This window comes from Pseudophryne corroboree, chromosome 5 (assembly GCF_028390025.1).
Source record: "Pseudophryne corroboree isolate aPseCor3 chromosome 5, aPseCor3.hap2, whole genome shotgun sequence".
NCBI classification, from domain to species: Eukaryota; Metazoa; Chordata; class Amphibia; order Anura; family Myobatrachidae; genus Pseudophryne; species Pseudophryne corroboree.
In genome coordinates, this window is record NC_086448.1 from 510873686 (window position 1) to 510898932 (window position 25247).

The following is a 25247-nucleotide window of genomic DNA, read 5'->3' on the forward strand; positions in this document are numbered from 1 at the left end:
TGTATAATACCTTTTTATGGCTAAAATACATCACATATAGCCCTTGAGACTATATGGATGTATTTAACCCCTGCCAGATCTCACAAACTCCGGGAGAAGAGCCCGCCGAAAAGGGGGCGGGGCCTATTCTCCTCAGCACACGGCGCCATTTTCCTGCTCAGCTCTGCTGTGAGGAAGGCTCCCAGGCTCTCCCCTGCACTGCACTACAGAAACAGGGTTAAAACAGAGAGGGGGGGCACTTATTTGGCGATATGATTACATATATAAAAATGCTATAAGGGAAAACACTTGTATAAGGGGTTGTCCCTGTATAATTATAGCGTTTTTGGTGTGTGCTGGCAAACTCTCCCTCTGTCTCCCCAAAGGGCTAGTGGGGTCCTGTCCTCTGTCAGAGCATTCCCTGTGTGTGTGCTGTGTGTCGGTACGTGTGTGTCGACATGTAGGAGGACGATGTTGGTGAGGAGGCGGAGCAAATTGCCTGTATTGGTGATGTCACTCTCTAGGGAGTCGACACTGGAATGGATGGCTTATTTAGGAATTACGTGATAATGTCAACACGCTGCAAGGTCGGTTGACGACATGAGACGGCCGGCAAACAAATTAGTACCTGTCCAGGCGTCTCAGACACCGTCAGGGGCTTGTAAAAACGCCCATTTACCTCAGTCGGTCGACACAGACACGGACACTGACTCCAGTGTCGACGGTGAAGAAACAAACGTATTTTCCTTTAGGGCCACACGTTTCATGTTAAGGGCAATGAAGGAGGTGTTACATATTTCTGATACTACAAGTACCACAAATAAGGGTATTATGTAGGGTGTGAATAAACTACTTGTAGTTTTTCCTGAATCAGATAAATTAAATGAAGTGTGTGATGATACGTGGGTTTCCTCCGATAGAAAATTATTGGCGGTATACCCTTTCCCGCCAGAAGTTAGGGCGAGTTGGGAAACACACCTTAGGGTGAATAAGGCGCTCACACGCTTATAAAAACAAGTGGCGTTACCGTCTCCAGATACGGCAGCCCTCAAGGAGCCAGCTGATAGGAAGCTGAAAAAAAATCCTAAAAGTATATACACATATACTGGTGTTATACTACGACCAGCAATCGCCTCAGCCTGGATGTGCAGCGCTGAGGGGGCTTGGTCGGATTTCCTGACTGAAAATATTGATACCCTTGACAGGGACAAGATTTTATTGACTATAGAGCATTTTAAGGATGCATTTCTATATATGCGAAATGCGCAGAGGGATATTTGCATTCTGGCATCAAGAGTAAATGTGATGTACATATCTGCCAGACGACAGTGGTCAGGTGATGCAGATTCCAGACGGCACATGGAAGTATTGCCGTATAAAGGGGCGGTCCATCGGACCTGGTGGCCATGGCAACAGCTGAAAAATCCACCTTTTGTTACCCCAAGTCACATCTCAGCAGAAAAGGACACAGTCTTTTCAGTCTCAGTCCTTTCGTCCCCATAAGGGCAGGCGGGCAAAAGGGCCAGTCATATCTGCCCAGGGGTAGAGGAAAGGGAAGAAGACTGCAGCAGGCAGCCCATTCCCAGGAACAGAAGCCCTCCACAGCTTCTGCCAAGTCCGCAGCATGACGCGGGGGCCGTACAAGCGGACTCAGGTGCGGTAGGGGGTCATCTCAAGAGTTTCAGCACGCAGTGGGCTCACTCACAAGTGGACTCCTGGATCCTACACGTAGTATCCCAGGTGTACATTGGAAATTCGAGACGTCTCCCCCTCACAAGTTCCTGAAGTCTGCTTTACCAACGTCTCCCTCCGACAGGGAGGCAGTATTGGGAACAATTCACAGGCTGTATTCCCAGCAGGTGATAATCAGAGTACCCCTTCTACAACAAGGGAAGGGGTATTATTCCACACTATATTGTGGTACTGAAGCCAGACGGCTAGGTGAGATCTGAAATATTTGAACACTTACATACAAGCGTTCAAATCAAGATGGAGTCACTCAGAGCAGTGATAGCGAACCAGGAAGAAGGGGACGATATGGTGTCACTGGATATCGGGGACGCTTACCTACATGTCCAAATTTGCCCTTCTCACCAAGGGTACCTCAGGTTCGTGGTACAGAACTGTCACTATCAGTTCAGACGCTGCCGTTTGGATTGTTCACGGCACCCCGGGTCTTTACCAAGGTAATGGCCGAAATGATGATGATTCTTAAAAGAAATATGGACGCTTTCCTGATAAGGGCAAGGTCCAGAGAACAGTTGGAGGTCGGAGTAGCACTATCTTAAGTAGTTCTACGACAGCACGAGTGGATTCTAAATATTCCAAAATCGCAGTTTTTTCCGACGACACGTCTACTGTTCCTAGGGATGATTCTGGACACAGTCCAGAAAAGGATGTTTTCTCCCAGAGAAGAAAGCCAGGGAGTTATCCGAGCTAGTCAGGAACCTCCTAAAACCAGGAAAAGTATCAGTGCATCATTGCACAAGGATCCTGTGAAAAATGGTGGTTTCTTACAAAGCGATCCCATTCGGTAGATTTCACGCAAGAACCTTTACGTGGGATCTGCTGGAAAAATGGTCCGGATCGCATCTTCAGATGCATCAGCGGATAACCCTGTCTCCAAGGACAAGGGTGTTTCTTCTGCGGTGGCTGCAGAGTGCTCATCTATGAAAGGGCCGCAGATTCGGCATTCAGGACTGGGTCCTGGTGACCACGGATGCCAGCCTGAGTGGCTGGGGAGCAGTCACACAAGGAAAAAATTTCCAGAGAGTGTGATCGAGTCTGGAGACTTCTCTCCACATAAATATACTGGAGCTAAGGGCAATTTACAATGCTCTAAGCTTAGCAAGACCTCTGCTTCAAGGTCAGCCGGTATTGATCCAGTGGGACAACATCACGGCAGTCGCCCACGTAAACAGACAGGGCGGCACAAGAAGCAGGAGGGAAATGGCAGAAACTGCAAGGATTCTTCGCTGGGCGAAAAATCATGTGATAACACTCTCAGCAGTGTTCATTCCAGGAGTGGAAAACTGGGAAGCAGACTTCCTCAGCAGGCATGACCTCCACCCGGGAGAGTGGGGACTTCATCGGGAAGTCTTCCACATGATTGTAAACCGTTGTGAAAAACCAAAGGTGGACATGATGGCGTCCCGCCTGAACAAAAAACTAGATATTGCGCCAGGTCAAGGGACCCTCAGGCAATAGCGGTGGACGCTCTGGTAACACTGTGGATGTACCAGTCAGAGTATGTGTTCCCTCCTATGCCTCTCATACAAAAAGTACTGAGAATCATAAGAGGGAGATGAGTAAGAATGATACTCGTGGTTCCGGATTGGCCAAGAAGGACTTGGTACCCGAAACTTCAAGAGATGTTCACGGAAGACCCGTGGCCTCTACCTTTAAGAAAGGACCTGCTCCAGCAGGGGCCTTGTCTGTTCCAAGACTTACCGCGGCCGCGTTTGACGGCATGGCGGTTGAACGCCGGATCCTGAAAGGGCATTCCAGATGAAGTCATCCCTACCCTGGTCGAAGACAGGAAGGATGTAACCGCAAAACATTTTCACCGCATTTGGCGAAGATATGTTGCGTGGTGTGAGGCCAAGAAGGCCCCTACAGAGGAATTTCAACTGGGTCGTTTCATACATTTCCTGAAAACAGGACTGTCTATGGGCCTAAAATTAGGGTCCATTAAGGTTCAAATTTCGCCCCTGTCGAATTTCTTCCAGAAAGAACTGGCTTTAGTGCCCGACGTTCAGATGTTTGTAAAAGGGGTACTGCATATACAGCCTCCTTTTGTGCCCCAGTGGCACCTTGGGATCTCAATGTTGTTTTGAGTTTCCTAAAGTCACATTGGTTTGAACCACTCACCACTGTGGACTTAGCATCGTCACCTTCCATGTGAGATATTTTATTAGCCCTGGCTTCAGCCAGGCGTGTGTCAGAATTGGCGGCTTTATCATATATAAAGCCCTTACTTAATTTTTCATTCTGACAGGGCAGAATTGAGGACTCGTCCTCAATTTCTCCTTAAGGTGTTTTCTGTTTTTCACATGAACCAACCTATTGTGGTACCTGCGGGTACTAGGGACTTGGAGGACTCCAAGTTACTTGACGTTGTCAGGGCCCTGAAAAATATGTTTCCAGGAAGGCTGGAGTCAGAAAATTTGACTCGCTGTTTAGCCTGTATGCACCCAACAAGATGGGTGCTCCTGCTTCTAAGCAGACGATTGCTCGCTGGATTTGTAATACAATTCAGTTTACACATTCTGTGGCAGGCCTGCCACAGCCAAAATCGGTAAAAGCCCATTCCAAAAGGAAGGGGGCTCATCTTGGGCGACTGCCCGAGGGGTCTCGGCTTTACAACTTTGCCGAGCAGTTACTTGGTCAGGGGAAAACACGTTTGCTAAATTCTACAAATTTGATACCCTGGCTGAGGAGGACATGGAGTTCTCTCATTCGGTGCTGCAGGGTCATCCGCACTCTCCCGCCCGTTTGGGAGCTTTGGTATAATCCCCATGGTCCTGACGGAGTCCCCAGCATCCACTAGGACGTCAGAGAAAATAAGATTTTACTTACCGATAAATCTATTTCTCGTAGTCCGTAGTGGATGCTGGGCGCCCATCCCAAGTGCGGATTGTCTGCAATACTTGTACATAGTTATTGTTACAAAAATCGGGTTATTCTTGTTGTGAGCCATCTTTTCAGAGGCTCCTTCGTTGTTATCATACTGTTAACTGGGTTCAGATCACAGGTTGTACGGTGTGATTGGTGTGGCTGGTATGAGTCTTACCCGGGATTCAATATCCTTCCTTATTATGCACGCTCGTCCGGGCACAGTATCCTAACTGAGGCTTGGAGGAGGGTCATAGGGGGAGGAGCCAGTGCACACCACCTGATCCTAAAGCTTTTATTATTGTGCCCTGTCTCCTGCGGAGCCGCTATATCCCCATGGTCCTGACGGAGTCCCCAGCATCCACTACGGACTACGAGAAATAGATTTATCGGTAAGTAAAATCTTATTTTTTCACTCTCCATTTTATCACTTTCCTAGCGATGATGCATCTGGCCCACAGTCATACAAAATCGCCGCCTGTAAAGTTTGAAAATGAGAAGTACAGAAATAAACTATGACTGCAACCAATCAGGTGCCATTGTTACAAAATGAGTGTCCTGCCCCTTTTCAGAACACTACAGGCACTGAATGCTGGAGAATGTCACATTGCTCTAATAAAACATAACAACTTACATAGCTCATAAACATTCAAATCTTACCAGTCAGCAATACATCCTGTTATCAAGTATCCAAATATTAACCCAACGACCAGAGAGAACTTGGCTATATGCACTTTCCAAGATGAGTCGCAAACTAGATCCCACTAGAAGACAAAAACAGAAGGAGCACAAAATCAGTAATGTCCACAAATTATACAGTGCAATAAGGTATTCTACAATTAGGTCCAGGTATTATACACTGTGATAGGCATTCTACTAGCAGGATCCACATATTGCACATTGCGATAAGGTATTCTACCATTAGGATTCAGGTACTGTACACTGCGATGAGGCATTCTACCATTAGGATCCAGGTACTGTACACTGCAATGAGGCATTATACCATTAGGATTCAGGTACTGTACACTGCAATGAGGCATTATACCATTAGGATTTAGGTATTGTACACTGCAATGAGGCATTATACCATTAGGATTCAGGTATTGCACACTGCAATGAGGCATTCTACCATTAGGATCCAGGTATTGTACACTTCAATGAGGCGTTCTACCATTAAGATCCAGGTATTGTACACTGCGATGAGGCGTTCTACCATTAGGATCCAGGTATTGTACACTGCGATGAGGCATTCTACCATTAGGATCCAGGTATTGTACACTTCAATGAGGCATTCTACCCTTAAGATCCAGGTATTGTACACTGCGATGAGGCATTCTACAATTAAGATCCAGGTATTGTAAACTGCAATGAGAAATTCTACCATTAGGATACAGGTATTGTACATTGCGATAAGGCATTCTGCTGACAAGATCAAAATATTGTGCAGTGTGATAAGGAATTCCAGCCACAGAAGTCAGAATTCAATCTAAACCTAGACTGTACTGTTAAGAATGTCGACATAATAACAACGTTGACATTCTGGTGTAGACATTCTGAATGTCGACATGAAGACTACATACCTATGTAGGTATCATACAGTGCAGTGAAGCATTCTACCTGTGGAATGCAGATTATGTACAGCAGAGGCGTCACAAGAGGGGTGCGGCCAGTAACAGGGGGTGATGCCAAAATGCCGGCTCTTCTGCAGTTACAGGAGCCAGGTGCTGCAGAGTTACATTATCCTGCAGCACTCGGCTCCTGTCACTGAAAAGGACCTGACAAGTGCCAGCCCCGCAACTTTGGGAGATGCTAGGCATACCCCCATGGTGATGCAAACGGGGCACCCGCGAGGCCACGCACGCATGTGGGACTCTCTTGCACAGTGTGATAAGGCATTCTACCCTCATGTGTCATACAGTGCAGTGAAGCATTCTATATGCAGGAGTCCGTTACTGTACAGTGTGGTAAGAATGCTACTGGAGCAGGTAGAATCTTTGACCTAATCCACCGCATTTAGCCTGTTCTAAACTGTTATAACATATATACTCATGTTTTTTTTTTTTTTTTTTATCATTTCAAATAATTGTAATTTCTTAAAAACAACATAATTCATTTATAATTTGATATATAGAAAGGGCATACTTGCTGACTTTCTGGCAGCTCAACAGGGGGCGTGGCATCAGCATAGACTGGCTGTGTGGGGGCATGGATTCCATCATTGTTGTCCCGCTCCACAATGGCTAGATTACAGGTACTGTAAAACGGGGTGGGGGCTATGATGACACAATTCAACGCAAATAGCATCACCTTGCTCACTTTCACTCGGTAAGCAGGTGGATGCGGGGATATTGCCTGGATACTTTTTCCGGGTGGCCGTGAATCATGTGACTACATAAATCAAAACTATAAAATATTTTCCAATGTTTAATATAATAATAATAATTCTATTTCTACAGTGCTGTTTCTCCAACAGGACTCAAGGCGCTTTATAATAAGCTATACAGTCTTCTGTATAAAACATCTGTTTGCTGGATACAATGGTCTCAAAAGTGCATGGACGGTACATGCCAGTTGGAAGTAGCTCCATCCTGCCTATTTAGAAGAAGTGCCTCTAGCCCTACTGCTTTGTTCCTTAGCAGGTGGGAAGTTGGGGCAGCAGCCTCAACCAGTTCTGCCAGTATGAACTGGCACTTTGTGGTGCCACATAAATAAAAAATAATATATATATTTTTGTGTGTAATATGTTTTTATTGAAAAGAGTAAAGAGTACATTCCATCACATAAGAAAGGGAGATGAATCCACTCAATAAAGCGAGTAGCATATAACAAATATGAACGTCCAAGGTGTGAAGACATACTAGAGTTTACAAAACTAATGTGCATTTGTAATAACTGAATCCTTTACCTTTGGAGAATGAATGTACAACAAATAGGTTATTAAAGTTGTGATAAAAGAGGGAGGGGAGAGTAAAAGTATTGAAACTAGCAGAAGAGAAAGTAAAGAGAAAAGTGACCAAGAAGGATACAGTTTGGGTAACCTTGACTAGTCTCTATAAATATATTCTCTGAGATCCTCAGCTAGATGAAGCAATATAGTCTGCATATATTTTTGTGGATTTATATTCTATCCAGGGAAACCATATAGATATGAATTCAGATAGTTTATCACATGATGCTAATAGAATACCATCCATATTCATATAATGATCAAGTGTGGCAAACCATAGTCTGTGAGTGGGCGGGTCAGTAGATCTCCACAGGGCGGGTATAATAGCACGGGCAGCATTACTCCAGTGTCGGAGCAAAGACATTTTATAATTTGATTGTGACGTAGAGGAGTGATTCAACAGCCAGAAAGCCGGGTCAGTGGTAATGGTAGAATTAAGTATGGGGGTTATTCAGACCTGATCGCCCGCTAGGGTTTTTTTTTGCACTGCTGCGAGCAGATAGTCACCGCCCATAGGGGAGTGTATTTTCGCTTTGCAAGTGTGCGATCGCATGTGCAGCCGGCAGGTACAAAAAAGTTTTGTGCAGTTTCTGAGTAGCCCAGAACTTACTCAGATGCTGTGATCACTTCAGCCTATCCGGGGCCGGAACTGACGTCAGACACCTGCCCTGCAAACGCTTGGACATGCCTGCGTTTTTCTAAACACTCCCAGAAAATGGTCAGCTGACACCCACAAGCGCCCTCCTCCTGTCAATCTCCTTGCGATGGCTGTGCGAATGGATTCTTTGTACAATCCATCGCTGGGCAACGATTCGCTTTGTACTGGTACGACGCGCCTGCACATTGCAGTGCATACATATGCGCAGTTTTGATCTGATCGCAGCGGGAAAAAAACTGCCGTTTGATCAGGTCTGAATGACCCCCTATGTCCTGAGATATAACAAAAACATTGTCCCAGAAAGGTCTAATTAATGGACAATACCACCAAATGTGTAGTAGAGAACCTATTACGTTTTGACATCTCCAGCATTTATCCGACACAGTGCGATACATAGCATGCAAAAGGGAGGGCTACCTATACCATCTCATGAGAATTTTATATTGAGTTTCTCTCACTTGTACACAAACGGAACTTCTATAAGTTTTGAGAAATGATCCTTCCCATTCTTTATCAGATTATGTAATTCCCAAATCTTTTTCCCAAGCTCAAATAAAAGAGGGAGGCGGTTGAGATTTGGGATTCTGTAATCATTTATATAAAAGGTAGATATCAGGTGTGTTGGGTCACTGGGAGCAACACAGTCTCTCAAACTGTGTCAGTTCTCTGGAAGCTTGAAGAGCTCTATCGCCTTAGCTTATAAAGTGCCTAATTTGTAAGTATTTCCAAAAAACTTTTTGAGAGATTCCCCATTTCGATCTAATCTCTAAGAATTGTTTAACTCTTGGTGTGGTTACCAGCTGGCCGACCCTAAAGAGGCCCCCCACCGCCCATGAACAGAATTGGGAGAGAATTAGTCCACGTGTAAAATCCAAATTAACTAGAAAAGAAGTCAGGGGGGCAAATACTGAGGAGATATGCGACCAATCACGTGCCATTTTCCAGAAAGAGAAAGTATAGGAGATCGTAAAATAATAATCATTTTTAATGCACACTGGAACCTGTCCAGGGATGTATAGAAATTAAATGTTTCATTAAAAAAAAAAAAAAAAAAAAAACTATTTACCTGCTAAAACTCTTTCTCCACCATATCTAGTATCACTTTACTGCCAAAGAGCACGTTACCGACCCTACCAGATTCAGCACATAAATTATTTTGATATTTAACCTGTTTTTTTTGTTTGTTTTCATTCTTTATTTAAACAGCTCATAAGAGTAGACAGACTGAACAAATGAATGTAGACAGCATCAACAATGAGCCATTATTCTCAAATGCCAAAAATACAATAAGCAGAACAAGTAAATAGCACCATAACAAAAAGTATTGGGAGGGTAGGGGGGAATAAGGAGAGAACAGGACTACTTGGGAGGACAAAACATCTCGAGGAGCATCAGATGATACACAGAAGGTGTCTATATTAAATCTGTTTTAAATTAATTTAAATAGATTGTTTGCATTTTTGTCAACCTACTTTGGAGAAGAATAGCAGACAGACTTAATCTTTCCCTGATAGACAGAAACGACATTGAATGGATTCATAATAATATCTGCGTACAGGTGTCGCCTTAACGCAATCATATTTCCTGCACGACTCTAAATCTGAGATAAAAGGTCTTATCTTCTAGGAATACAAAAGGCAGACGGCACTAGTGGGCTTTGTTTGCAATAAAAGATTTTTATGGCATGTTTTTGCTGCACCAGTAACAAGCCTTAAAAATATTTTTACTGCAAACGAGATCTGTGAGTGCCGTCTGCCTTTTGTATTCCTGAATAATCATCACTGGAGGGCAGCAGGGCATTATATATATATATATATATATATATATATATATATATATATATATACACACACACATATTACATACATATATATACATATACAAACAGAAAGTTCAGCACTCACCAAAGCAAGCTCACTTATTTTCACAACATCAATAAATAAATGATGGGGGTTTAGTTAGTGAATTGGCCAATGCACGGAAGCCTGCAAACCGCTCGCCAAGGTACCCCATCTTCATGCAGGTCCTACACTATCACAGAGTCTCAAAAATTAAAACCTAGCAACTGTATCACACATAATATAACTGCAAATATGCCCACTTGGTTTACTGTGTATCTGCCAAATACTCAATGGCTTTTAAAGGTACACTAGTCACCTGACAGTGACTGATAAATTACTAAAGAACAGCTGACTTAGACTCTGTGATAGTGTAGGACCTGTATGAACATTGATTATTTTACAATGGCATCTGTCCTGTCAAGGGGTGACATATATTAGGTAACAAGTGAACAATCAGTACTTAAAGATGATTTGTTGGAAGCAGGAAAAATGGCAAACTGAAGGATCTTAGGAACTTTGACAAGGTTCAAACTGTGATGTCTAGACAGCTGGGACAACACATCCTCAAAACGGAAGGTCTTGTAGGGTGTTCCTGGTATGCATCGATTAGTGACTACCAAAAGTGGTTCAAGGAAGGACCGCAGCTTGCAGCGCAGGGCTGCCATCAGAAATTGTGGGGTCCGGGACTGACAAAATAGGCAGCCCCCCCCCCATAAAAATAAATATATATTTTAAATCCTGTAACATACGGAGCAACACTATATTAATGCCCCTTGCGCCATCTTAATGCCCCCAGTAGCGGTTCTGCTTATACAAATAATGCCCCCCAATAGCGGTGCTACAAGCTTACACACAAACTGCCCCCAGTAACGGTGGCGCTTAAACAAAAACTGACACCTGTAGCGATGTTGCTTATACATGCCTCCAATAGTAGCGCCACTTACACATAATGACCACACACACACACAATTTCTCTCTCTTACTCACCCTCCCTCAGCTTACCTATCACAGGCTGGCAGGAGCTGTTGCAGATTCTCTTGTGGTAGCAGTCAGCCTGATCCCGTGTAGCCCCGCCCCCTCCATTCCAGGAGCTCTGCACCCTTTTCATGCCCGAGTTCTGACACTGTCACAAGAGGGGGGAAGGACGCTGCAAGCTTCAATTGAAAACGTCCCTCCTAAAATGGCCACCGCCTCAGAGGAGACAGTTATTAAAGATACTAGAGGAGCCTCCTCTAGTATCTATAATAACTGTCTCCTATGAGGAGGTGGCCATTTTGGGAGGGACGCTTACAATTGATGCTTGCAGCGTCCTCCCCTCCTGTGACAGAGTCAGATCTCTGCACGAAAAGGGGGCGGAACAGTGCGGCGGGCGGCGGCATAAACGGGCCGGGACTACTGTGCCCGCAGCACCCCCCTGATGGCGGGCCTGTTGCAGCGTTTGGGGCTGCGTAGCCAAAGAGTACCGACGCTGACCCACCCAAAGCCGAAAAGAGTCTACAGTGGGCACGTGAGCACCCGGGCTGGATCACGGAGCAATGGAAGAAGGTAGACTGATCTGATTAATCACTTTTTTTGCATCATGCGGATGGCCAGGCATGTGTGCATCATTTATCTGGGGAAGAGACAGCACCAGGATGCACTATGGGAAGAAGGCAAGTCGGCAGGGGCATTGTGATACTCTTGGGTACTGGCATTCATATCAATCAAGGTATTAATCCAATCGTACATATGTTGGATTTGCTAAAAAAACAATTCCAAGCCACAGACACCCCACCTCGCAATCTACAGGATGTAAAGGATCTGATGCTTACGTCTTAGTGCCAGATACCACAGTACACCTTCAGAGGTCTTGTGGAATCCATATCTCGATGGGTCAGAGCTGTTTTGGCGGCATGAGAGGAATCTACACAATGTTAAGAAGGTGGTTTTAATGTTATGGCTGATAGTATTACTATACTAGATCAATATTTATCTATTTGGGAATTTTTCCCAAATGAACAAAACAACGTATTTAGTATAGTAACATTTACCTGAAATTACAGCTGTAAGTCTCAAACCGTACGATTTCAACCAGGTGCCTTCTGGTAAAAACAAGGAAGTTTATTTACTAAACGGCAGCTTTCCAACTCTGTCCATTATATGCCTGCAGAATATAAAATGGCAATACTGTTACGTGCCAAACCCTGCACTTAACAGCATTGCCGTTGTAAGTTCTGCCACTCATTGCATGCATATCAGCATTTACCAATGCCATACACATGGCTATTTCAGCAAAGGACAGCTCTCCTGATGAGAGCTATTCTGTTCGGTGTGGGAACTTCTGGGTTTATGACCTGGAAGTCGGTCTGTCCATGCGTCGTATGACGTACGTGCCACGGGGAGTGTGAAGAGGGATCCGGTTGGATCCCTCTCAGAGCAGAGAGCGATAAGAAGCACATAAACTTCTATTGGGTAATGCCATCTAAACTGCATTTTCGGAAGTGTGCCCGCAAAAAAAGCTTTCATGCATCCTGCCCAAAAAGATGAAACTTGCCGATTTAAATTCCAAGGCAATTATGGCAGAAAATCTGATATGTTAACAAATGAATACCGAATTTCTTTTTGTTGTCCTTCCATAAAGTACAGATTTGTCTTGTACCTTGCCTGTTGTTGTCCCACAGATAGTGCTTCATGGAAGATGGGAGAATCTAACATTTTTGCCATAGGTCTTTGTGTGTCCTCCATGGCAAGTGCCCTTTTTCGCACAGGTATTATAGACCAGGCAAAATCTTTTCATTTCAATATGATGAACTTGTATGAAATACACAAACGGATTATTCAACCACATTCCAAGCATAACCATAAACCGGAAAATAAATCTTTTACAATATTTAAAAAAACTACAATTTTATTTTAAAAGAATCGGGAATAGAAGAAAAAAAAACCAGTTTTAAGGCACCACAACGGTTCTGCAGAGCAAAACAAGAAAACAACGACTTACAGTACAAGACAATGTAAGACAAGAACATGGTATATATACACTGCTGCATAAAGGACAGGATGCTGAAATAATCATCAGGGTGGCAGTTTACTGGATGACAAGTTACTGATTACTGCATTTTATGACCTTTAGATGTTCCTGTACATTACAGACTATTGAAGTTCTCTCTCTATGCCTATCTTGTATATGTTTTCTTTTATTGATCCTACCAAGTTACCTTTTATATAAAATACATAAAAGCAGTAGCTACTCAATACCCTTTTAATAAATGAGCAAGGGTGGCTTTTGCAACATATTTGTGTGATACATTACTGTGGTGGGGGGAGGGAGGTGGTCTAAGCGTGGTGTTCCTGAATCCAAACACTACCCAGAAGAGCACGTCATATATAGATTCGGGTGGAGGCACTAATACCAAGAGAACCACAAGGGAGTAGCATTGCTAGGGTAAGAACTTTAAATACACACCATTACTGGGAAAACTCAGGTAAAAGGGTGTAACAATTTAAATTAATTTTGACATATAATAATGGTAGTAATGGTAGTGATTAGGAATGTTGTTGTTTTTTTTAGCAATATGAAAGGATGCAAAGTAGGACTGGGAACCCTCCAACTCTGACCTATGAAATGAGCAAGCAACACATTGTCTTGGATCAGCAGCCATAAGATTATGTGCAAAAACAATACAAACTCCCTTTTAGTGCATGTAAAACAGTTTTTCCTTTTTTGGATTAATAGTAAGTGTATTAATTGTTAAACATAACTATTAAATATTATTGGTTATAATTGCGACGGACTCCCAGAGACTTATCTGCAACAATCTCAATATGGAAACTAAAGATTTGTAGAGAAGGGCCGCGCTAAAAAAAACAATAAATTAAAAGATCAAAAATTACCGGCAATTTTTGATCTTTTCATTTATTGTTTTTTTAGCGCGACCCTTCTCCACAAATCATAAGATTATGTGCAACTGAAATCTACTCTCTTTGGACCTAATTCAGAGTTGATCGCAGCAGCAAATTTGTTAGCAGTTGGGCAAAACCATGTGCACTGCAGGGGAGACAGATATAACATGTGCAGAGAGAGTTAGATTTGGGTGGGGTGTGTTCAAACTGAAATCTAAATTGCAGTGTAAAAATAAAGCAGCCAGTATTTACCTTGACAAGAAACAAATTAACCCACCCAAATCTAACTCTCTCTGCAAATGTTATCTGCCACACCTGCAGTGCACATTGTTTTGCCCAACTGCTAACAAATTTCCTGCTGCGATCAACTCTGAATTACCCCCTTAGTCTTGCCAGTGACTATTGATTAACGAAACTGCTGTCTCTAGATTGTCTCTCTTTCCTAGTTCGAATAATCTCATCATAGCACTTTAACTCTAAGTGGCTTTCTTTTAAATATACCCTGTCCTTGTTGTTTTTATACATCAGCAGTTTCATATTTATGTAGTGAGTTCGCTATCATCTGTACCAGTTTTTTTTCTCTTTGTATTCATTCAGTTTACCGATTGCCCGATGGCTTTTCCCTTGCTCTTAGGGGTAAGGGAACTAACTGGCTGTATCTCTGATGCTTGTGCTTCTTAAAGTTTTTTTCTTATATTGCGCTTTTCTTTTACCGTTTCCTTTGTGTTTTTTAAAGTTCACATTTCAATAAAGATACTCAAATAGAAAGATGCCCGTTTCCTTTGTGTTTTTTAAAGTTCACATTTCAATAAAGATACTCAAATAGACCAACCAGGTGATAACATCAGGAGGTATAGTGTGGTAGTTAAAGGCTAGATGGCCATGTGTTCAAGCCTTGATTTTTTAAGAATTTCCACCAGAGGGCTGTATTAATCCCAAAAATGTAATTAAATATCCTTTGCTGTATGCACTAGAGTGGTCCACAGCATATGTAGTCCCCATAAAATTCTATGGGGCTTCAAAACTTTCCGTAGCTTGTTCCCAATAGGCAACGCCATCTATAGTTGGTGTTCCCTATAGAAAACTATGAGCTTCTTACCGCAGACTTCCCATGAGAGGGATTTGAAGATGTTTGATACATCCCGACCCAAGAATCATTGGGAAGATGAGGAGAAGGTTCAGTGAGGCCAGTGCGTTCCCTGCAGGAAATCAGTGAGGAAAGCTCAGAGAGGAGCTGTGAATGCAACAACATGAAGAGCTGTATGTCCTACAAGAGGCAGAAAAACCAAAGACAGACGATCCAGTGAAGACAGGAGATTATCCTATCCCAGAAAAAAAACTGCTCATTTACAGGAGGGAACTTTCTAGAGAAAGATGGTGTCATTTATGTGCTTAGTGGCCTAGTTGCCCATGTGATAGAGGTATGAAGGAGTGAGTCAGCACTACCTATGGAGGTTCATTTTATTTGCTTTGTGTGTGTGTGTGTGTGTGTGTGTGTGTGTGTGTGTGTGTGTGTGTGTGTGTGTGTGTGTGTGTGTGTGTGTGTGTGTGTGATTTGACAGCACACAATACAGATAATTACAATCTAATTTCTGTTCAGATGTCTGCGTTCATCGGTGCGCCTTTTTGTGCACAAACCACTTACTAAAATGTACCTACATTAAAATGTATTTCTATAACAGTATATAGATGGGGGTGTAAAATACCACAAATACTGGTAGGAGATTGAGCAAATAAAAAAAAAAAAAACAATTATGGATTAAAGATTAATTTATAGAGCTATCCGAACACAGATAATCTGGGAATGTAGAGACCTGAATGCTCAAATCTTAAAACATATTTACTCATTCATTTTGATATGACTATAAATAAAGATACAGCAAACCAGCCATTCACCACGTCCTCATGGAGTCTGTTCTGGAAGACATTACAGCTGTAATTGTAGTCAGAGGATAAATAAATACAGAAGTCATCACTTACCAACATGCCATAGTAAATAGATTTTAATTTGCTAATTAGTGGGCTAGTTTTGGGGTCCCACACGCTGCTGTATCAGGCAAACTGCCCAATAACAGTCGATGTGACTGTTTCAAAAACATCTAAATTCAATATTTAATTTATCAACTTCAACCAGACAGTTTGCATTGGCTAAATAAATGCATGCCTATCAGCACTGGAACAGAGGTGACAAATAATTCTTAATCCATCCAAAATGTTTACTATTCCTGGTGACGTAATTGGTATTATCATGATCTGTCAGAGGTTACTAATGTGTGCCTCATCCAGTATGTAACTGCTACAGATATGAATATCACGAAAGGGAGGATGACTTCATCCAAATTCTGTTCACCACCATAATCTTTTAATTATGATATATGCGACAGGTGGGGAGATTGACCAGGGCGATACACCTATCAAAACTGTAACAGGTGTAACATACCTCCCAACATGACACTCTCCAAGAGGGACACAATGCTCTGCTCCTGGACACTTCTCTCAATTTAGGATTGCCGGCACCTCTGTTGAACAGGTTAATGGATAAGAAAGATGTTTCAGCACAGGTGATGGCAATCATCAATTAAGTCCAGGAGCAGAGCATTCTGTCCCTCCAGGAGAGGGTCATGTTGGGAGCTATGGGTGAACTGGTTTTTGGGTCCTTCAGGACTTCAGGGGCAATCTACTATCCCTACAGTTATCTAGCTTATAAGTAAAGCCAGTCTGTATCTCAAAAGGAAGCAAGAGACTTTGGAAACACATTCCACTTTATATTTTGGAATCTAATTGCTAATTGGAGCTATTGTTTATTTACCAGCAATACTCAAACTACTGCGTGATTTTATGGGCTGTATTTGTTATTTTATAACCAATGTGGTTTTCAACTAAAGCCAAAAACTTTAATATAGTAATTTCCTTGACGCTATAAAACATATTTGCAAGCATCTGTTTATAGAGTATTAGAGGTTTATATACATTAGGCATAATATTTAGTAACATTAAAAAAAATAACAAAGGAAATAACATGGCACAGAACGTTAAAATAGAAATCCCACAATATCTATTGTTAGCAATCAGAGAGATCGCAGCTTAATTGCAGATGGATATTCCATTGGTAGTATTTACATCATTTTTATTATTATATTTCTGCAGAGGCAATGTATTGTACACTTGTTATACTTTATTGCCAGCAGGAGGCTACCAAGAATCGTCCCTCAAAGTTGAGCTAATTGGATATTTTGTGGAAGTCAACTTATTCCTGTAGTGAGAAATCACCCTGAGCGGCGAGTGATAAAACCCTGTAGATACCACCTGATGCATGTAACATATGAAAAGCAACATGGCCACTTTCTGAACGGACTAAAACTTCTTTCGAAAACTTGATGAAAAAAGCAACTATTTTTCTTCTGGGAAGAACTCACAGGCAACCTAACTGTAAATTGCAATAGGAAAGATGTGAGCCTAAAAATAAAATACAGAAACGGTGATGTATTATAATAACCATCCAATAAACACTAAATGCTATTGGCAGTGAGGAATGGAATCTCACATTTCCCCGGTGTTCTCTTGTGCAGGTCTATTTATTTCTATCATGACTTACGTATGCTCTGCTCAGTTAAAAGGACACTGACATGAAGTCTAACAATTCCACACAAGTGTACAACTGACTTTGCAGTCAGGATTATGCAATAGCTCATATTACATGACTCGTCACCTGCACTCTGTAGTGCGAGACAGCAGTTCTCTCTTTTCTTACTAGTGTTATGGAACCATAAAAGTTGCTGATAGACAATACCACACTATTTTGCGTGTCCTATGCACACAAAACTAGCATAAAATACAGAATACATGAGAACAGGCATCTTATGAATGTTTGTCTATTGCTGCTCATGGGATTTCATATGGCTTAAATGACATTCCTGATCCCAGAGCTGGATTCACTGCTGCACGAATAGTTGGAATAGAGTTGCACTGACTGGATGCAAGTCAGTCACAAGTGACAAAGTAATTTATTACAGTGACCTTCAACTGCAGTTGTAATAAAAATGCTTTCTTCAATGGAATACATTACGAATTTACAGAACAACACAGTGGCTGTGTTCCATAAGCTATGATCCCAGTGGTCTAATTCTCAATCCATGTCCATTGCTGGACTCTACGAACTTCTTTCCCTTCCCTGGTTCCACCACTGTTTTGCATTACTGATATTCATATTTAACCATCGACAATCCCCCACCCCTTCTCCTATACGACCCCCCATCCCATTTCTATGTCATCTAATGGGGACGCAGTTAAGATGCCAGCAGTCGGAATACCAAAGCCGGAATCCCGACAGCCGTCAAAATGCCGACAGTGGAATCCTGATAGGGTCAGGAAAGAGACAACGGAATCCCGACAGCCGGCATCCCGAACGTAAGTATAGCAGGCGGGTTAGGGTGGGGTGGGAGTTTAGGCTCCACCTGGTGGGGTTAGGGTAAGGGGGGTGGGGGGGTAACTGGAGTTTAGGGGGAGGCTGCAGAGAAGGACGGGGGGGTTAGGTTTAGGCACTAAGGAGGGAGGGATTAGGATTAAACTGCGGGGAAGGGGGAGTTAGGTTTAGGCACCACTGGTTAGAGTTAGGCATGAAGGGGGTAGGTTAGGGTGAGGTGCGGGAATGGACGGTTAGGGCGGTAGGAAAGAGGGGGAACCTCGCCCCAGTCAGGATTTCCCACTCCACACACATGCTATGTGTTCTTTTCATGCACCTGTTTTGTTCTGATATCACATTTTATGTTTATGTATTGCTTTATTTGTCTTCTGAAAATACTTTTTATAAAAACATTGTTTTTAAAAGATAAAAATAAAAAAAAGAAGGTTTTATTGATTTAGTTTTCAGGCATTTACAAGACCCCTTTAACTGAATATACTTCAAATAATTGCAAGTATGAATATTGCACACACTATCTATAATCTATGGGCAGGATCCACAGATTGAACTGAGTGCAATGAGGCTCAGCATATCAACACTACACCATCCATGGCATGTTCACTTCAACAGATATCACCACCTTCGTAAGGTATTAAACAAAAAAAAAAAAAAGGATCTGAAACCTTCGCACAGCATGCCTCAAAGTGCTGAAAGCTAATTATATTGGCCCTCATTCTGAGTTGATCGCAGCAGCAAGAAAGTTAGCAATTGGGCAAAACCATGTGCACTGCAGGAGGGGTAGATATAACATGTGTAGAGAGAGTTAGATTTGGGTGGGGTGTGTTCAATCTGCAATCTAATTTGCAGTGTAAAAATAAAGCAGCCAGTATTTACCCTGCACAGAAACAAAATAACCCACCCAAATCTAACTCTCTCTGCACATGATATATCTGCTTCCCCTGCAGTGCACATGGTTTTGCCCAATTGCTAACTTTCTTGCTGCTGCGATCAACTCAGAATGAGGGCCATTATACGGACTGTACATAAGTGATAGTCAAGCATATTGCTTTAGCTATTATAAAATAAACTAACAAATAAAGGAAATGACACGAGCCAGAAAAATAAAGAGGAATACCACAATATCTAGTGGAAGGAACCAGAGGTGTGATCAAAACTCAATTATTTCCGTACAAGCACTGTACTATTCATATTGTCTACAGGTTATGTCCCCTTTAATGTTTGGCCTTTCCTCTGTGACACCAGTTTAGCATGGCCCCTACCGCTTCATACCTCAGTGGGCACTTCATGCAACCAGTCAGACACTATCTTCGTAACAACAAAAGCACTGCAAACGGATTTTAATTAATATTTAACATACAATTGTTTCATATTTTCAGTGAGTGAACGGCAGTCTTCTGACAACAGTGGCAGATTACTGACCTGGCTGTCAAAAGCGGGTATGGGACTCAGGGTCGACACCTTTTGGTCGACAGTGGCTAGGTCGACACGGCCATTAGGTTGACATGAACAAGGTCGACATGAGTTTTTCATGTTTTTTTGGTGTTGGTGACTGGGAACCCCAATTAGTCCATCGCGCTCGGCACAGGTTACCGTTCAAATTCATAGTCCCATGGATCGTAAAGTATGAAAAAAAAAAAAAAAAAAAAGTGAAAAACTCATGTCGACCTTTTTGCATGTCGACCTAATGGCCGTGTCGACCTAGCCACTGTCGACCAATGGGTTTCGACCCAGAGTTCGGGTACCATCAAAAGCTTATGAGCTAAACTCAAGAGTGAAGGACATGAACTGATCCTATTAAATACAATTTTCTGTAGTATTCTCTCCCCAAACTTACTAAGGGGCCTATTAATGAAGGTGAATAGGCCCGTTGTGCGGAAATAGTAATTTCTGCACTTTTTAAGTGATAGACCCAGGGCAGGATGTACTAAAGTCAAAATGTGACAAACTCTGAAAAGTGCAGTTTAGATGGCGTTACTTAACAGAAGCCTGCGGGTATTGAAAAGGGATCCAACAGGATGCATCCCAATGTCTGACTATAACAGATTTCTCAAGACAGATGAATTACCAAGGTAGAGGAAATGAGTTAGCCACTTAAAAGAGGACTACTGTTTTATTCAAGGTGCATAGTCTCTCTCTGAGGATAGAGGGAAAACTTACAAAAGCAAAAAGGATTTGAATTATTTTGGACAGACTATTACAGGTTGAGTATCTTATATCCAAATATTCCGAAATACGGACTTTTTTGAGCGAGAGTGAGATAGTGAAACTTTTGTTTTCTGATGGCTCAATGTACACAAACTTTGTTTAATACACACAGTTATTAAAAATATTGTATTAAATGACCTTCAGACTGTGTATATAAGGTGTATATGAAACATAAATGAATTGTGTGAATTTAGATACACTTTGTTTAATGCACAAAGTTATAAAAAATATTGGCTAAAATTACCTTCAGGCTGTGTGTATAAGGTGCATATAAAACATAAATGATTTCTGTGCTTAGATTTAGGTCCCATTGCCATGATATCTCATTATGGTATGCAATTATTCCAAAATACGGAAAAATCCGATATCCAAAATACCTCTGGTCCCAAGCATTTTGGATAAGGGATACTCAACCTGTATCTACATCTAGAGAATATATACTCCCCCAGATCTACACAGACTTTCAGTGATCTCCCAGTGGAAAAAGTTTATATGCCTTGTGGATAAAATGGCAAATTGTCATGTCCGGGCATTCAATCTTATTCTGCCTTGTTCCATGCAACAGACAATATATTACATAAGTAGTAAAGTCACACACATTGTATCCTTTTATTTTTAGGACGAAACCTGCACTTTTGTATGTAATTTGTTATACACTTTTTTATTATATCCCTAGAATAATAAATGCCAAATGTAAGAAGTTTTGTCATTATAACTTGACTGTATTAAATCTGATTGTGTTAATCATTTCATTCTAGTTTGTGAATTGATAATTATCTTAACAAAGAGCATATTGTATGGGAACAGGTAAGATTGCGAGACAGTATTTTGGATTCCTATTGCCCTCACTCAATAGATGGCAGCAGAAAATAGGAGTGATGGGGTGTGAGAGAACTACTTATGGAGCGACTGAGCCAATCTGTATCCTGTGTGAAGTTGAGGGGCAAGATCTAAATGCTGAAATTCTGCATAACCCCCTTAAACATCCACATGAAGGATGCAACGAGCATCAGTTCCTGACAAAATAAAAGTTATGACTATAATATTGTAGGGTAAACATCTCACATAGGGCTTAGATTACTAGTAAGGCATAAGCATCCTCAAAAACAGATTTAAAATCTGATCAAAGCATTTGTGAACATTCATGTTTTTATTCTAAGTGCTTCTGCCATAAAAGCTTATTTAAGGAAAAGAATGATTTTCCCATCGTTTTTTAAAGATTGAGATACTTATTTTACACCAATTTTACTTTAGAGGAGGAGTACATCATTTTGAATTTCAGGATTTGCTCCTGCGAGTGTGTTATGATAAAGCACTCTTGTGCTGTTTGACTATTGCGTTTTGATCTTTATACCTAAATAGTTACCTTGAATATTTCATGAATACATACAGTCAGAAAATGTTCCCATAAACTAAAGCTACTACGTACACCCTTGACATCATGTGGTGTGTGTGCATTCTCCATAATCTACACATATTTCCTATGGCTTAATCAGATTGTTCAGTGCGGTGTGGCAAAAAAATTGGAAACATTAAAAAAAAATAAACTTAGGGCTAGATGCAGAGTGGTAAAATGGAGAAAAAGTACCAGCCAATCAGGTCCTAACTGCCACGTCACAGGCTCTGTTTGAAAAATGACAGTTAGGAGCTGATTAGCTGGTACTTTTTCTTTATCAAACAGATATCGGATCCTTCCAGTAGTTGTGATTTAACAAAACAATCGGACAGCGTGTACCTAGCTTAAGACCAATGTCAATTTTAAGATACACCATCATAAAAATGCAACAAGTGGTATTGAGATTTAAAGCACAATGGGGTCTATGTACTAAGCCTTGGAAAGAGATAAAGTACCAGCCAATCAGCTCCTAACTGCCATATTACGGGCTGTTTGAAAAATGACAAGAGCTGGCTGGTTGGTACTTTATCTCCATCCACTGTCTCTGTCCAAGGCTTAGTACATAGGAGGACATGTATCGTAAGTGCACATATCGTGCCACTATAACGCATACTGCTTCACCTCTTTAATGACAGCTGCACATAGGCACACATTTTCTCCTTAATACATAGGGGAGAAGTGGCAAAAGTGTACATAACGTGTGCCAATACCACTTCCCTTACATAACGCCCTTTCATACATCAACCCCATAGACCCCAATGTGACAGCAAACAATGTAATATATCATAGTGATGAAACCCTATTATGAATTCTCAGCTTTTGCAGTCCCTTCCATGGTAACATCCTATACCAGGCATAGGTTACCAATTTTGACAATAAACCTGCCCATTGCAGTAGAGGATATTGGGCCTAATTCAGTGATGAACGCAGTTCATAGAGCAGCTACATATTGGAAGCAGCTGCTGTATGAAAATATGCTTACACTGCAGGGACTCTCTGATCCCACGCGGCATCCCAGGATGCAGTACTGGAACTTCTGCAGTAACATCGGCCATCTGAGGATGGCTGGTGTAGTCACGCAGCAGAGGCCGGGAAATCTGCATCAGAAGAACACTGGCCTCGGCAGGCCTGCAAAGCAGGGCTGTACTTCCCTGTTTTGTAAAATGCTGGCTGTGCCTGCCCTTTACCCACCCCCACTGCAATTGTCATTGCATCCACTGATCTGCATATGCGCAGTACAGATGCTACGCATGCGCAGATCATTGGCCATCCCAGATGTATGCAAAGCATCAGATTTGCGTACATGTCTGAATCAGCCCCACTATACAGTATATAAATATATGCTAGTTAAACTTCCTCACAAACAGAAAAGAAAAAAATTCATCTTTAGGCAACATCATAGTTTTACATTTTGTTGTGTAGCAACCAGTAATAAAATGAATACTTTAAAATGTGGGTTACTTTAGTGCTTTGAAATGATTTCTGCTAGAGGCCATTACAGTACGTTTGTGCTTTACAACAGTAAATGTAAAATCAGAGAAAGGAGAAGTAATACATCTCATTTGTTTGGCACGTGGAATAATTGATCTATTTACAAATTAAAGTTTCTAACTATAACAGCCCAATAAAACACTAATTATGTTTCCAAGGATATTTGGATGAATTTAAGGTATTTTGGGGTTGCTGAATTCAAAAATTAAAGTTGTTTCTTTTTGAACTGGCTCTCAGGTTCGTGCAGTCAGGGTACCTCCCTGTCATACTCCTGAGATTTTATATAAATACTATTAGAATAATACAAAGTAGATATTTATAACATAAACAGTTCAGTCTATTGTAATCCTTTTTATAGCGAACACTCACTAGCTTTGTGGAGATCCTGGAGCTGTGCACGGATGGGCACTTACGTCCAGCATGCCGGATCCAAACCCCCCCCATCTCGAAAACATGCGAGAACATTGCACGGCGGCAATGCTTTTGCATGTTTAGGGTAGCCCTCTGCCTACGCAGCCTAGCTGCTAAGGCAGGTGGCTACCCGCCAAGTGCCGTCATGGCCCGCCCCCCCAACACCCCTTAAACACCGCCGCAAAGCCCCCTCCCGCCCCGCGAACGTCCCCTCCTACTCCGCTAATGCCTCTGTCTATCAATCAGGCAGAGGCGTTTGCAGATGTGAGATGTAGTCACATCTCACAGTGTGCACACGCGCAGTGCGGCTTCCGCGCAAGCGCACACTAAACAGGGCATCAGCATGCGAGAACTGCTGCTGCAGCATTCCATGCTGAATTAGGCCCTTTGCTCAACAAATGGAGAGCCAAAATGTCCTAATATGGTTATACACCAATCCCTGTGACGGCCAGATTAACCATATACTTTTCTTCCACACTGTGTCACTTTTTGTGTTGCTGTAAGACCTTCATATGAATGCCAGTTAGCTACTGCATAATTACAGGGACATTCCTGGTCTCGCAGCGGTGAGCTGTTTCTCATTAAATGTCCAACTGAACACTTTCTAAACATCATGCTATAAACTTGTCTCCTGTTTATGAAAGGCTGCACACTCTCACAGAGTAGCCACTTCACAAAATATTAACAAATCACTTTTATATCAAATAAAAAAGCACAGAAACTGGAATTACAAGCAGAACAACCAAGCTAATCTAATGCTATAATTAAATCCACAGTCTATAGTTAGTGGAATAATTTGCATGCAACACAGATAACGGCGTATTTGTAAAAGATTTTTCACTGAAAACAGACCTCTGAGCCCCTTTTACAGAGAGCGGATGGAATTAAAACCTACAAAGTACTGTGTGATAATGGCTGTACTATGCCTATTGGTTTGTTAGTCAAGCAGAATTATAAAAAAAAAAACCCCACACAACATACACAGTTTATGCTCAAGGACAGATCCTTCTAACGTCATTCAACGTGACATGCATATTAATTTCTCTCAAGGCTATGCACAAGAAACACTGCAAAGATTCCAATGCACATACAAAAGGCTATTGGTGACAATTCATTGAATGCCACAGGCAGTCCTAATTTAGTGCTTGCCCTCTTTGGGCACATCTATATTAGTCAGGGTTGCACTGTTTGCAGCAGAATCTAACAGTTCATGCTTAATTTAAGGTGATTACAGGGTTCTGTTTTTCAAGTATTCCTTGTTGTGCTTTTCATCAGTCTTCTCCTTGTGGATCTCACCAATCGAAGTAAAGGTGCATATACATTACACGATTCAAGTGGACGACATGCATGATAAAAATATTATCGTACATATCGCCAAGTGTGTAAGCACTATAACGATA

General features: G+C 41.9%; 1 protein-coding gene across 1 annotated transcript in view; it reads right to left on the bottom strand.

Annotated features, from left to right (window-relative positions):
* Positions 1-25247, bottom strand: part of SLC22A23 (solute carrier family 22 member 23) — a 243833-nt gene that overhangs the window by 159870 nt on the left and 58716 nt on the right. Inside the window, exon 2 of the mRNA XM_063923069.1 lies at positions 5254-5357. Coding sequence (XP_063779139.1) covers positions 5254-5357 — 104 coding nt within the window. The remainder of the gene's footprint in view (positions 1-5253; positions 5358-25247) is intronic.